The sequence below is a fragment of the Carassius carassius genome, chromosome 34 (genome assembly GCF_963082965.1).
Source record: "Carassius carassius chromosome 34, fCarCar2.1, whole genome shotgun sequence".
NCBI classification, from domain to species: Eukaryota; Metazoa; Chordata; class Actinopteri; order Cypriniformes; family Cyprinidae; genus Carassius; species Carassius carassius.
Window position 1 is genome coordinate 22,289,216 of NC_081788.1, and position 15,727 is coordinate 22,304,942.

General features: G+C 37.5%; 1 protein-coding gene across 1 annotated transcript; it reads left to right on the forward strand.

Moving 5' to 3' along the window:
• Window positions 1-810: 810 nt before the first annotated feature.
• LOC132114756 (RING finger protein 11) lies at window positions 811-15,659 on the forward strand. The gene is made up of 3 exons (XM_059523070.1): window positions 811-1,353; window positions 13,377-13,546; window positions 14,747-15,659. The coding sequence occupies exons 1-3, from the start codon at window positions 1,231-1,233 to the stop codon at window positions 14,916-14,918; spliced, it is 465 nt and encodes a 154-aa protein (XP_059379053.1). The 5' UTR covers window positions 811-1,230; the 3' UTR covers window positions 14,919-15,659.
• Window positions 15,660-15,727: the final 68 nt, after the last annotated feature.

Here is a 15,727-nt window from a genome sequence, read left to right on the forward strand (position 1 = left end):
TTGAAATGTGGCAAAACAAAATGTTTAAAATTGAATGATTTATGGGGTTTACATTGTTATGGCTTTTGTTTCTCATTGAAATTCTTCCTGATTTAAATTGATTTTACAGGCTTTGGGCTATAGAGGTCAGCAAATCCTGTATATGGTGCATGGCTACTGTGTAAACACATTCCTGTAAATACTAAACGTACATTTTCTAATTTAAAATTAAATTATATGATAGCATTCCAAAAGACACTTCTTTTGTTTTGCTTATTTGTTCTAAGCTGTCTGCCGGCTCAAAGAGATAGTCCAGTCCAAAAAAATTTACATTCTATCATCACTGATTTTCTTGCATGAAAAACAAAAGAGGATATTTAGCAGAATGTCAGCCTTGCTAACCACTTTCATTGTATGGAAAAAAGATGAAGGTGAATGAGGCTGTCATTCTACATAACCTTCTGCCGAACATCTTTTGTTTTTCATATATTCTAAACATAAAAGGGTGATTTTAAAATAATATTACAAAAATAAAACTAGGCTGGTACATTGTAATCAATAAAAACATCCTGGCTACACTATACATCTGTAATACTCAATGTCAGCGTTGTTACTGTTAACTAAAACCAAAACTATTAAAAATGTGCCTTTAAACAGGTCTTATGCGGTCAAGTTTACAGACTTTAAACCTTTACTGTCTATGCTTTAAACCCCCTTTTGTTGGTGTTGCAAGTCGGCGATCTGATTGGGTGACGAATAACCACTAAAACCTTCCTTACTAAAGAAGACACCTGCTGATTGGTCCATGCAGCCCGGAGGCGGGACTTATATGACTGTCTGAAAGGAAACCTTACCTCAGTCGCCATTGAGAGTGAGCGCATATTTTATATTGTTGATATAATCGGTTGAAGGCTAACCAGTGTTTACTGTTGAGGCGAGGGGCAAAGGACAGCACTACATAACCCGGCATTAGGGCAAATAGACGTATTTGAAAGGATTAGCTTGTGTGTGTTTACAATAACATCGTTTCATATCCGTGTCTGACACTTTTTGCCAGGGTTCTTTGTGTGTCGACAATGGTTTGTTTTTCTCCGTCAGGATCTCTCATGATGATCGGATCATTTTAAATGAATGATAGAGATTAAGTCATCCTATTTAAAAGTGCAGAAGTCTGGTTGGAGTGATTAAGGGCGGAAAGCAGGGGACAGACAGGATTTCAACATTTAGACAACAAGGAGTTTTGGAAAGGAGATGGGGAATTGTCTGAAATCTCCCACTTCGGATGATATCTCCTTGCTCCACGAATCACAGTCAGACAGGGCCAGTTTCGGTGACGCCAACGATCCGGATCAGGAACCGCCACCCCCGTATCAGGTAAGCTAATGAAACCCCTGAAGAATAAACAAAGAAACTTTCCTTTTGACTAAAATACTGGGTCTCGAGTCCACGCTCCTGCTTTCTGTTGTAAACAACCACCTTGCTATATTCATTATCTGTAATAGCTTGCAAAAACAAAAGCATTCCTATATACGGAAACATAAATCAGTTGCACCAGGCTCCCTCAGGAGCTCCATCTGTTTAATTTCGCCCTAGACAGTGTGCCATACTAAATCCTCTTTGTTCGACATAAACTTGGCCTACAATTCAAGTCAGACCGTCCAGACAGATGGACAGCCTGCTATTTCATCTTTACTGCCGCCTCCACGGAGTGTTGATTCACCAGCACCAGCTTTATTGCGACAAAGTAACAATTATGATTGTGACGAGCTTTGTTTGCAATTGTGACGTCATAGCAATGTTATTCTCACGGGTATTGTTTCCCAACCCGTTTTTGCCTTTTTTAATATTTACAAAACGTCCACATATTATTTTGTTTTCGTTTCCTAAAAGAACAAAGGAGAAGAATCATGTTTTTTTTTAATCTATTAGTAGTTTTAGAAGTACTTTAATTGAAATCACATACCCCTGATTGGGACTGTACTAGGGGACTCCAGGGGGCTTGGGGTCCCTGCAAACTTTAATAGGGGCTGCAGGAAGGCATCAGATATTTAAAATAAAACAGCAGGGTGGCTTTCCAACATTGTCTTGGAGTCAAAAACATTGGAAACTAGGGGATTTTCCAATTTTTAACGACATGTGGAATCAGTTGAAGTTCAAGTCATGAGATCATGTTGTTTAACATTATGTCATCTGGCATATAACTTTGTTAGACATTCATCTCATGTCAGCATGCTGTAACTCTTCCATGGGATGTCTTGACCGATAGATACATGCCTTTGTGTTGGGTGAAGCAAACCACATTTAAATGGATAACCATGAATGCATTGTGTGCAGTAAGAAAACATTTGATGTGCCGTTACTGTGTTTTGACAGAAGCGACATGGTATATACGGTGCATATGCACTGAACTGAGAGGAAGTTCAAGCTCTGTTTGCTGCTGTGAATGCTGTTACATTCTTTTATTTGTGTATTGATCTTATCTGCTTCACGAAAAGACAGCAACAAATGGTGCTTGCCCATTAGCAAACCGCCATCGGCCCTTCAGATCCAAATGATAGGTAATCACATATGCATCTCAAACAGTCATGCAGTCATTTCCTCAGAGCTACTGTGACGTAACTGTCTCATAAATCTTATGCAAAACCTTCCTTCAGTAGTTTGGAACATTCTCTCCGGACTTGGTTTCAGTTTTGGCTGGATAATCTAGATGCCGATTGGCATGGAGTGAAAGCAACCACGCAATGAAAGCATCTGGTAGATGGTGGGATGTTTTGTGCTGTACTCCTTGCGCTTATCAGCTGTACTAACAGTTTTCTGCCACTTCCTCCACAAATTTGTCTGGAAATAGCCTTAATGTTTTGATGGGCCACAAGATTGACTCAGAAGAGAACTGCAGTTTATAAAATAGCTTATAAACCTGTTTATGAAACATTTCTAGGTAGTGTTGCATGTGTAATCATCGAAGGAGAGTTAAGGTGATCACAGACCTGTTTTTGTGTAATTTTCCAGTGGATTGTGTTTTTGATAAGCACTCTTTAATTTGCTTTTCTATTGGGTGCTGGTGTTCTGTGGTAGTAGGGATGCACCGAATATTCGGCCACCGAAAATTTTTGGTCCGGCCGAAAGACTTTTATCACCGAAACAACACAGCAGAAATGTTGTGATGACACAAACAGAAACCGCGACCTGCACGTGCACCTGCATAGCGCAGCATGAGCTCCCCGCGACATTCACTTCACACCAGTGGGTCTTAATAGATAATAAACATTCTCTCTATTCTTATTCCTTTATTCGCAGCACTAAAGCGTCTCCTAACAAAGAGATTGAGACGGACCACGAAGTGAAAACAAAGAAAAGTACAGTCCTATATAGTCTGTTAGCACACATCTCACTGAGATCTTTTCGGATCCTCTGCACTTCATCGCGAATGTGCTTGATCCACGTTATAAAGACCATTACTTCGATGCAGAAATAAGGCAGTGCGCACGAGAAATGATCCAGGCCGCGCTGGACGCGGAGAACCCGCGTGGAGACGGAGAAGTGCCAAGCGCAGGAGACTGACAGATCAGAGCGCAGAAAAAAAGACTCGTCTCTGCACCAGATGAGGGGCATGCACCCTCGTTGTCTGATATGCTCAGTGAAATTCTGCAAGAAAGTGCCTCAAATAATAATAATACGTTGGCTATTTTGTTCTTAGGCTACTATATATGTGACATTTTATATATATATATATATGCACACACACACACACACATATATATATATATATATATATACATATACATACATAATATCAGATTTTAGCCATATTTCTGCTAGATTTCTGCTTTAATTTGATAAAAAAGTTTATTTATGCCCTGCCTCTATTTAAGTACACTCTCGCAAATTTTTTCTCAAATGTCAGGTAGATGACAAGCACAACTGCTCAACAGCTAGATGGTTATCTGTCTGAAGTCCCCATCCCCAGAAGTGATAACCCTCTTGCCTATACTGGAGAAGTAATGCACTTTCTAGTCCTACAGAGAACATTTTCAAATGCACTTCACCTAAATGCACTTTGTTTTTATGAGAGAACAGTTCATTTTAAAACCTTTCTGCAGGCCAGTAGGCCTGTACATTATTATTTAATATTCACATGAGTGGGATAAATTTTTAGTTTGAATTTTATTTTATACTGTGCATTGTTGCAATGTGCTTAATAAATATTTGCATAATTTGTAATCATGTATTTGTATGTCTTTTATAATTTATGTAATTGTAATTATCTTTGAAACTTTAATATTAATTTATGCAATTGCAATGTCTTAATTTTAGTAAAGTTAGTACACGGTCATAGCAATAAATGCAATGGTACTAATAATTGGGATAATTTCTTTCGGTGTTTCGGTTTTCGGCCTTGGTTTTCTCGTTTTCGGTTTCGGCCAAGAATTTTCATTTCGGTGCATCCCTATGTGGTAGTTACTTATTTGCACTCTATACAATTGATAATCATGTTATATGAAGAAAAAGCATCCACGTTTGAAGCAAATCTCTCACATTATACAGCTCAAGGGTTGAAATGCAACAAGAAATACATAATAGGATAAATGCACTCTTTCATGTGGTGCTGGGCTGTGTCTTTCAAGAGGAGGCACCTTTCTGCGCAACGCCAGCAGAAACCATGCTCCGCTTTCGGTTTTGTGAAGTTGAGTCTCTGGGGTGCAAGATCAGACAAGGGTGTAAAAAAAAAGAAAAGAAAAGAAAATGCGCAAAAGACAGCACCATGCTGAATTCACCCAGCGTTTTTAAATGGCAATGCTGCTCTGTGCAATATTCCAATGGCACACTTCAGCCTATTGTCTGAATGTTGGACAGACAGGAGGTCTGTTTGAACCATGCAGTGGATGAAAAAATGCACAGGCTCCTTGAGAACCCAAATCATTCCAAATCTCAGCACATTCTTGTGTCGCTTGCCAAGAATGCTTGACTTTTTTCCCCCAGAGTCTTAAGCAGGGAGCTAGAAGAGGCTGTCTGTGCTCTCAAGTATGCCAGGAAACTGTTCTGCTTATTATTTTTTTTAAGTTATAAAGGGATCTTTAAAATGCAGTAGTAGATAGCTGTAAATGGCCTCCTTCATATGCCTTCAAAAACAAGCAAAACTTGTCTTTAACACAACACACGCAGACCTGTAAGAGCTTTTTTTTCTGTGAAACACAAATGAAGTTATGTTGAATAATATTTGAACTGTTTCTGTTCATAAAATGAAAGAACAGCACTGGACCCTATTGACTTTCATTATATAGTAAAAAAAAAAAACATTTCAAAATAGTTTTTTTTTTGTGGTCAACAAAAGAAACTTGGACAGGACAGGTTTGGAATGACATGAGGGTAAGCAAACGACAACAGAACTAATTTTTGAGTCTACTATCCCTTTAAGATTTCTCTCATTACATGCCACATTAAGTGTGTGCAGAATAGGATGTGTGCATGAAGCTAATTTGCGTCATCAGGAAATGGAGCCATAATGTTAGCAGAGGGCTCAACAGGTTTTTTTTTATTTTTTTTATTTTTGATTTACAATTTGCACTCCAAGTCTCAGACCATTCAAATGCACGGTGGGGAGGAGGATAGGATCCATAAATTATATGATGATCATTGTAATTTGAGTGAAACATTAAACAAATGTTTCATCAGCCATTATTCCAGTCTTTACTGTCACATGGTCCTTCAGAAGTCATTCTAATACGAAACATTTCATCCTATTACTTTGATGAAAACAGCTTAATAGTCTATTTAAATAATTTACCTTTTTTTTCTCTTTGAATGGACGGTTTGAAGAACAGCATGCATTTGAAACAAATTATTTTGTAACATTACAAATGTCTACTTTTTAACAGTCAAATTATTTAGGTTTTCTGTAAAACATTTCCATTACGATTTCTGTGCTGGTTGATGTCTTATCAAATGCTCTCATGGTTTCTTTAGCTGCTATGTTAAGCAGCATTAGCACCATTGTATAAGGAGCTCAGTAGAGTTAGCCTAGATTCACTCCCTGTGTCTCAGACGGAGACTAAACAGATGAGAACGACTCCGTTTCAGAATAACAGCCGAATCACTCCCACATCTGATCTGATCTGCAACAGTAAATACAGTTCAAGCAGTAAAGCCAAACTGCATTAGTGTTTTGATGCTTTATAGTGAATCTAATTGACACAGGAAGTGAACTTGAGGGAATGATGATGATGAGGAGACAGACAGGAGTGTAATATGAGGTCTTCCTGGTAGTTTGGAAAGCAGCTGACAGCATTTGCTGACTCATGCGTGAGGCTGTATGTGGTGAAATACGCCTGTCTGTGTGAGAGAGAAAGGCTGTGTTTGTGTAGGTGCCAACATTAGAAATAATGGAGGTTCCCTTCAGCCTTACAAAAAATTGCCCCAGACAGCAATATAGTGTTGGCCCAGATCCGGCCCACATCTGGCCTGCATGAATTCGATGCAGGACAAATGTGCGCCAGATCTGGGCTGAAACTGCTTGCTGTCTGGGGTGTGGCTTTCCCACCTTTTGATCCTAAATCAATTCCTTTCTCTTTTTTTGGTTCTGTTTACCTCGTGCTGTAGTTGCTCCATCTAACACTGAGGCCTTACGTCACCTAGTAGCCAGACAGATCATCTTACCCTGACTTTACCTCTCTGCTTTGTCCCACATAAACACTGGTTCTTCATACATAGGCACTTTTGACCCTTTAGTCTTTTAGACAATACATTATGAACTTTCCACCACTTTTCAAATACTTAGGGGTTCAAACCTGCAACCTTTCAGTTTTCAGCTCATGTCCTAGACACTAGACCTAAATGGCTACTCATACCAACAAAGCCTAAACAATTAAAAACTTTTAACTAATTCTTTAAAAGTTGAGAATGACTCGAGTAAAGTAGGCAGAAGGAGAGCATTTTCTCTGGTTGATCCACAAATTGCTTATAAAAAAAAAAGAAAAGAGAGATGGATTTGAAGAAAGGTGTTGATTTCTATGCAGTTTACACAAATAAATAATTCATTGGAGATGAATGTCTACAAAGTGTGAAGAAACAAGCCTGCAGCTTTTAAAGTGTCTGTAGAGAAATGCAAAACATCGATTTTAAAAGAAAGTCATTTGATCTACACACAAAAATGCCATATTTTTACTTTTAAAGGATTCACCAAAAATGTATGTAGTGAGTGTACTGTATAAACAAGTAGTTTTAAACAAATGTTCTCCATGTAACCAAATTGTGGTGAAACTGTGCGTGAGTACTCTCTAAACAGTTTGTCTATGTCATTTTGGTGTCACACTGCTTAAGAGCCATTATACACACATATACATGTAGAGTGTATTAGTGTTTGGTAATGGAGACCTGATTTTGTGCTGAGCTGGTACAGACCGTTTCTGCACCACTGACTTGAGCAGCACTTAAACAGTTGTTTGTTAACCTTCCTGCGCTTAGAGAGGCATCCACCTCCTCAGTCCTCTCACTAAGAAAATGAGAACAAAGTGTGTGGGAGACAGACAAATAAAGAGTGTTGATTGCAGAGCAGGTGCAGAAAAATGTTGTTCCGTAACACTGTCGATATATTTGCATATACTTTTGAAAGTTTAATTTCAGCCTGTATTTAAAAAATAAAAAAAAGTTTTGAAAATGTCATGTAAATGCTTAAGTTTGAGTTAAATCACAACAGACTATTTTTTGTAAAGTTGGACTAACATTTTTTTTTTCTTATTTCTCTTGCTCTCTTATCATTTTAGCCTAGATTTCATACACTAATAGCGGCCTTATTTTTCCTTTACATGACCATTTTCTGTCTGAACTTATGATTAAGAATGAGCAGAAATTACACCGGGGTCAGTAACTTTTTATTAATTTTTTTAAAGAAATTAATACTTCTAATCTGTGGCAGCACATTAAATTTATCAAACGTGACGGTAAAGACATTAACAAAGCTTTTTTTTTTTATTAAAATGCTGTTCTTTTGAAACTTTCTATTAATCAAAGAATCCTAAAGTCATGTGAATCTGGTTTTCCATCAAATTCCTCAATTCATAGGAATAAATTATAGCACTTTTCACACTACAGGTTATTTCAAAACAGCTTTACTAAAAAATGCTTAATCCTATAATATGTCGCATTTGACTGTTTTCTGATAAAAAAGAAACAAAGTAATTTTTTTTTGTTAGATGGACTTGGTGTAAATTGTGTTCACATTTAATGCTGTCACCTTAAAGGGGTGGTTCATTGCGATTTCACTTTTTTAACATTAGTTCATCCTTGTTCAGACTGTCAGCCCAAATCCAATTTTTGTGCAAATCTAATTTAAATTATATCATATTTAAATAGTCTGAATGGCAACGAACTACATGAAATTGGATTTTTTGCAAATCCTTTTTGAGTTACATTCATATGTGGTCTGGAATCCTATTAAAATCGCATTCCTGGAAATCCGTCTCGTATCGGATTTAGCCTAGCTTTTTCACATTTTCACGCCCCGTAAAACATAAAAATGTTATACGTTTTTGTAGGAAACATAATGACTGTCTTTACAGAAACAAGCTTGTGTTGTTGCGAACTGTAAGTCAAGCGGAAAAAGACAATGTACTGCTAGGATACGCACCTTTTTGAGTTTTGAAACGAATGGAGACTGCTGCATGGAAGAAAGCATTCCAGCTTCCTGTGTTTTTCGCCGCTGCCTCATAAAATGAAATCCATAATGACAATAATCCAGCGCGGCGGCAACATGTTGTCATGTCGTAAGACAACATCTGTATTGCTGTTATTTTAGCATTGGCATAACAACACCGGCATATTCTGTAAAACTAAAGAGCGCTTATGGTCACACAAATCGTATATGAACAGTTCCAATACACTAAGTGGACAGTCAGTTATTCAAATCAGATTCCATCCAGATATGCACAAAATCGGATTTGGGCTGACAGTCTGAATGAGGCTTGAGTGTGTAATGTTGTCAATGTAAACAATGTCTTGAAAGTTCAATGCAAACAGAGATATTGTTTTTTTTGTGCACACACACACATACATACACACACACACACACACACATATACATACACACACACATATATATATATATATATATATATATATATATATATATATATATATATATATATATATATATATATATATATATATATATATATAATATATGCCTACAAAAACGTCTGGTGGGGCTACAAGTTACTTCCTGGGTTCGTGACATCACAAACCCTGATAAACTCCTCCCTTGGGAAAACGCAGCGAAGGGGCGAGGCCATGCTGTGCTGCTTTAGAGAAGAAGAAGAGAAAACTAGACGTCCACGTAAAATCTATTCATATATGAATCTCGATTCTGTCTTCTAATGGATTCACAAGTTACTGTTCCTTGAATCCCCCCGCTCTACACATGCTCTGCATCTCAGTCGGGCTCAAACTGATAAGCAAAATTAAAGACACCGTTGTTTACAATACAATCGGAGCAAATCCCGCTGAGGTGAGGGGCAGGACGTTTAGATGCACACCAGAGGCGGTTTAGCCAATCACAACACACTGGGCTAGCTAACCAATCAAGCCCATCGCCTATTACTGAAGTAGGGGCTTCATAAAAGTAGGAAACGATCAGTGTGTTTCTCAGAGAAGGGACAGATGATGTTAAAAGTAGCAGCGTTGTTGGAGATGCTGAAGCTCCTCCTCATACTGTCTGTAGTCTCTGTCCACTGTGTAGGGCAGTAGAGTGTCTGGCTGAGTCATGCTAGCCTGTAGCCTTATTTTGGGCTAATCGAGTGAGGTACACCTACAGGAATGTGAAGCACAGATGACTTCATTCCTATGTTTGTTGTAAAAGCACAATCAGCCTTGACATTGATTCGATTTCTGGTAAAGATGAAGTCAGTAGATGACAGTTTTATCAGGAATAACAGTTGTTTTACTGGTTTATAGTTCAGTTTTATTATCTCTTTGGATTTTGAGGCAGTTGAAGCATACAGTGTGATGAAGGTTTAGAGAAGGTTTAGTCCAGAGAGGGAGTGGTGCTTTCAGCCTTTACTGGAACAGAGTCTGAGAAAGAGAGCAGAAAATGGACCACTGGACGGTTTGTCTGCTCCAGTAATGAGGGAGGGCCGGATACTGGACGACATGCTTTGTTTAGCACCCAAAGCCTACCAGACCAAACAGAATTCCCCGCTCGCCAGCTCTTTTTTTTTTTTTTTTCGCTTCATCTGTTTGTATCAGACTATGTGTTTCTTTGTTTGAGCCAATCAAATCATTCTCTCTTGCTCTCGTGGTGTTGGTCTGTTGGAATGTCTGATGCTGAGCAATTTAACAGTCTGTTGCTCTGTGCTCTTGATGCCTGAAATATGATCTCTCCAAATAAATTGGTCTTTGTAACATACTGTCTACTAGGATTCCTTTGTCTGGTAAATGTTTAAAGATGGTATACATTAGATGTATACCTCACTGCTTATAATACCCCACAATCCTATGTGTTTGTGATGATTTTCTTGTCAGTGTTGTTTATTTATTAACAAGGTAAGGGTTTGTTTTACTGCTAGATTTACAACAAATTGTAGGGTGTAACGATCCATCTATGTGGTTCGATATGTAGGGCTGTCACGATAACCGCAATATTGTAAAACCATGATCAGAGTTGGGTATAAACACCTTACGGTGTTCTAATTACTTTTCCTGATAACAGTAATGTAATCATGTTTTTCGCATCAGTATGTCCTTTAATAAATCACAGGAGCATGCGAGCTAAAATGCAGGTAAGTCGAACAACATTTAGATGCAGTGAAAGGTTGCCTGTTATATTTCAAAATGTTGCACTCGATTTCACACATTTTAGTCTGGCATTATAGTTTGGGGAAAGTAAAACTAGTAAATGTGAGCTGTGTACTTAATACTTAGTATTTAATACTTAGCAAATACTTAATACTTGGTGTTAGAAATAGTGTTCACAAAACACTGATGTGACCTTTTTAAATTGATGAGTCTATGATTTATTAGAAAGCATTATAGTGTTTAAATATTTGCTTGGTTATATCAGTCCGTTAAGTCAAACTAAATCTCGTTTTTCATTTTTAATTGTTTTTAATGTTACATATTTTATAGAATTATTATAAAACATTATACAGTACATTAGATTTTATGTTATGTATTTTAAAATACATTTTGTCATATCTAAATTTCAAAATTAGGCTTTTTTGATAAGCCTGTTCTACATTATTTAATATTTCATAATATATATTTTGTCATGTGAAAATTTAGCTTTGTTTGTTTAAACATCCTGACCAGCTCAAAAGGGCAACATATTATATATTATATTATATATATTTTATATATATCATATAAAAACTTTTTGTTTGTTTGAACACGCCAACCAGCCCAAAATCTATTTTTCAGCCAGTAGCAGATGGGATGAGGGTTTAGATCGGTTTGGTGATTATAGTGCCACAAAAATGATAGACATTTCCTTTAAGATGTACCTTCATACATGAAAGTCACTGACTGACTGGGCAGCGACTCCACCTTTATTAGCTTTCCATAAAGTGAAACGCAAGAGTTGTCACTGTTGTCAGAACGATCATGTTTCAATTTTACTTCCAGCTAAACACACACACACACACACCTTTATTTGCTGGACCACAGAGTGCTGACCACTTCATTATGAGTGTGTACGTGCCTCACAGATGTTTTTCTGTTGGTCGTGTCTTTAGCAAGTGTGCATTTAAATAGGTAGTGTAACCTGTCTGATGTGTCTGTCATGTGATTGTATTCAATATGGCTGTTGCGTAACCTAATTCTCAAGTGAGCCCTGAACCTGATCTTAGAGCTCACCTTTAATCTGATCTGAAAACAGAACTGCACTACGCCATGGTTGCTTTTCCCAGCAGCACCTCTCGAGTCCTCCGGCCTGGTTTCTACAAAACATATCTCACTCCTGCCTATGGGCTTTACTCCCCTGTGTGGAAACTTGTCCTACTTCTTAATCGTTATCGTGGTGCGTGTGTATTTGAATGTGGGTTAGAGGTTTATAATGTAAGGAAGTAATAAATATCTGTCAAGTATGATTATCTGTGGAGCAATATCTGTAGATTTGGCCGTGTGTGGCTGTTCTGAGACAAAGCAGTGCTGATTTTTTTTGTTGCTCCCAAGACTGTGAGCTCTCAGTGTGTGAAACCTCCAGTCCAATAAACATCAGCACCACCATCCACAAATCAACACTCATTTACAAAACTAACTTATTTAAGGGAAAGGGAGACATGATCTGAACTCCAGGGTACAATCATTGACACCTGAAATGATATATAAATGTCCTCTCTTGGGCTTAGTGGTAATTTAATGGCATTATGTTGTAATGGTGGTTAGGTTCGTACAGATTATAGCACAGACGCATGTAAACTTATGAGAAAATAGAGGTGTATATAATATTGTGAGCAGAACTGCAGTATGTCAAACAATTAGAAAATAATAAAAAAGGTATACCTACTACACGCACACACTTTATAAATCATGATTATTTTGGTCAATATTGCAATTACCATTATTTAACATGATCACGTGTCACATGACCAAAACTATGGATATATGTTTGTTCTATTAATTTCTGTTCTATATATTTTATTTTTATTATATATTTATAATTTTTTTCTATAAATTTATAATTTTGTGTATATAAAATATTTGTATGTGTGTATGTGTATGTATGTATATATTAATATATACACACACACACACACACACACACACATATATTCATCAGAGCAGTGCTAAAAAAACAATAAAGATAATGGGTGTTGAAACTTATGAATTTTGTCACTACACTAAAATAAGTCTCATAAGAACTGTTATACAGATTTTACAGTGTTTAATACAAGTTTTCCTTTTCATGAAATTCTAATAAATGCTTATATTTTGATTCTCATTTGCTATGAACACTACTGGGACATCTACTTGTTCTAATGACCTTATTTGCAGGTTTTAGCAGAATGCATAGCACACAAAGCTTAAACATGCTCACAGTCTCCCAAACAGCTTTCATTAGTGAATGCTGAGCAGGCGCCTGTCTCAATGGGAGCTATTGTTCACCTCCCTCCCTTCATAAGCACCCTTTGGACTCAATATGGTCCCATTTGGGCTTTTCACATCAAAATGGAGCAAAAAGGGAGAGATTGCCCCCTAGTGGAGCTTTAGATGCACGTGCCTCAAATATTAAGATGCTTACTCATTACTGTATTAAGCAATATTTAGCTGTGTAGTCAATTCTGGATAAGCTTGGTCATATGTGACTGCATTATATTCAGTGGCATAGAAGTGATTAAAGATTTCAAACCTGACTGATGAATATTCACTATTGTTATATGTTCTTATACTATAAGTATGTGTGTTTTCAGGAGCAGATCCATGTGCCTGTGTATCACCCCACTCCCAGCCAGGCCCGGCTGGCAACCCAGCTGACCGAAGAGGAGCAGGTGCGGATCGCTCAAAGGATCGGCCTCATCCAGCATCTTCCCAAAGGGGTCTACGATCCAGGCAGTGATGGCACTGAGAAGAAGATTAGAGAGTAAGTGATGATACTGTTTGTTTCTTAGTTATATGAAAGGTGTCGAAGGCATCATTTGTTTTCCCCAGTCTAGCTCAAAAACTTAAATTCCTTTCCTTTCACTATAAATATGCCGTGCTTTAATGTGTATATTTATGGTGAAAGGAATTTAAGTTTTTGAGCTAGATTGGGGAAAAAATGGTGCTCTTAGATGATGCCTTCGATAGCTTCAATGTAACTAAGCAAACGGACAGATACACTTGTTAAGAATCAGGTTAAGCAGAAATCTGCTATTACTATGGCTATGGTTAAATTACAAGATTATTTAAATGTTTAACTACATTAGGCCTACATTTATAATGCATTGCCTTATGGAATTTGATTATCATCAGCAAGTTTCGACAAGGATGCAATAAACTGTTCAGAAGTAAATGCATTTACAAATGTTGCAAAATATTTCAATTTTAAATAAATGCTGTTCTTTTGAACTTCATATTCATCAAAGAATCCTGGAAAGATGTATCACTGTTTCCACAACATTTTAAGCTGGCCAACCATTTAACCAATCTTAAAGTTTTTAAATATACTTTTATATTGCAATAATTTCACGTTCAATTTTCAAATGAATGTACAAACAACATAGAGTATGGTTTTTTTTATACTTATTTCTTTAAAGGCATCCACGTCTCTATGAAATTATATAATATTACATTTAATATTATATAATATTACCCCCAAATATTTAACCAATGACTATAGGCATTCAGTATTACAGTATAATTGAGAGCTATACGTTTGAACATTTATTAGACTAAAAAATAGCAACTTCTAATTTAAGTGAACTTAAAACAATCTTCACATAAACCCATTATAATAAATGTCATATTTACCTGTGCCCTTCAGCAATTAGGAAATTTGATGTGGTCATAAATATGTTCTGCATCTAAATGAACCGAATTCTTGTAAAGAGTAAAAGAGACGGAAGCATGTAAACCTGTGTCTGTTCCTGAACATTCTGTTGTGCGACTATTGAATTATTTTTGAATTACAGTTCAGTAAATTATTCTTCCTGGCATTCTAATTCAATTTCCGATTCAACATCCGGCAGGCGTGACCAACTTTTAAATTATGCATTATGCCTGTCAGCAGTCTATGGAAATGTTGTGCCCTTTGTTGCCAAGCTTATTGTGGTGTGTGTTAACACGTTCTCTCTCCACGCAGGTGTGTGATCTGCATGATGGACTTTGTGTATGGAGACCCCATCCGGTTCCTGCCCTGTATGCACATCTACCACCTGGACTGCATAGATGACTGGCTGATGAGGTCCTTTACGTGTCCCTCCTGTATGGAGCCTGTAGATGCTGCCTTGCTCTCGTCCTACGAAACTAACTGACTACTGCCTGCACTGATCCCTGCTGTACACACACAACCCTTGAGTCCTGTCCTCACACGGCCCTTTGCATAAAGAAACAAACTGTCCGCTTGACTTTGGTGTGGGATGGTGTGCCTGTGGCATCATGGGATAAAGGAGGCCACAGTGATAATTAAACCTCGCCTGCATTGTCCTGCTGGACAGGGAAATCTGCAGGAGGCATTTTGCACCCTGAAAACTTTATCATTCGATTCCTTTGTCTCTCATTGACGACACCTAGACAAGCCGGTCCCACTTTTCCACTGTAGCAACACTTACACTGGAAGGAGGCGAACCTTCAAGAAACATACTGGAGGACTTTTTAAAAATGCATCTTTAACATTCAGTCTCTATTTAATTCTTTCTTTCTCCATGTCGGTTTCCATAAAGGGCTCGTTTCATTTCTGCTGAAGCTGCAGTGGAGCAAAACAAATGGCATTGCACATACACATGCAAAGAAAGAAGAAAAAAAAAGTCTCATCATGAATTTTGCACTTTGGCTCAAAGATTTAAGCCCAACTTTATACACGCACGTGCATATGTGCACACCAGAAATCATCACGCAATGTTTTGTTTAACCATATGTTAGCTTTTGAGTTTCTATGTTTGTTGGGTTGTTTTAAACTACTCCGTGAACACTTCAGCTGCCCAATGTGTGCTCTGTATCACTTGTGAGCACCAAGTCTAAATGGATTTGGTGCAGCAATAAAAAAAAAAAATACACACACACACACACAACATAGTTTTTCCTCTTGCATTACCATGTCACAATAATGGCTGATCTCACATAT

What these genes read in the sequence shown, in the direction of transcription:
- LOC132114756 (XM_059523070.1), top strand. Translation starts at nt 1,231, where the DNA reads ATGGGGAATTGTCTGAAATCTCCCACTTCGGATGATATCTCCTTGCTC. An exon ending in AACCGCCACCCCCGTATCAG is followed by an intron (nt 1,354 to 13,376) that starts GTAAGCTAATGA and finishes GTGTGTTTTCAG; the next exon opens with GAGCAGATCCATGTGCCTGT. An exon ending in ACTGAGAAGAAGATTAGAGA is followed by an intron (nt 13,547 to 14,746) that starts GTAAGTGATGAT and finishes CTCTCCACGCAG; the next exon opens with GTGTGTGATCTGCATGATGG.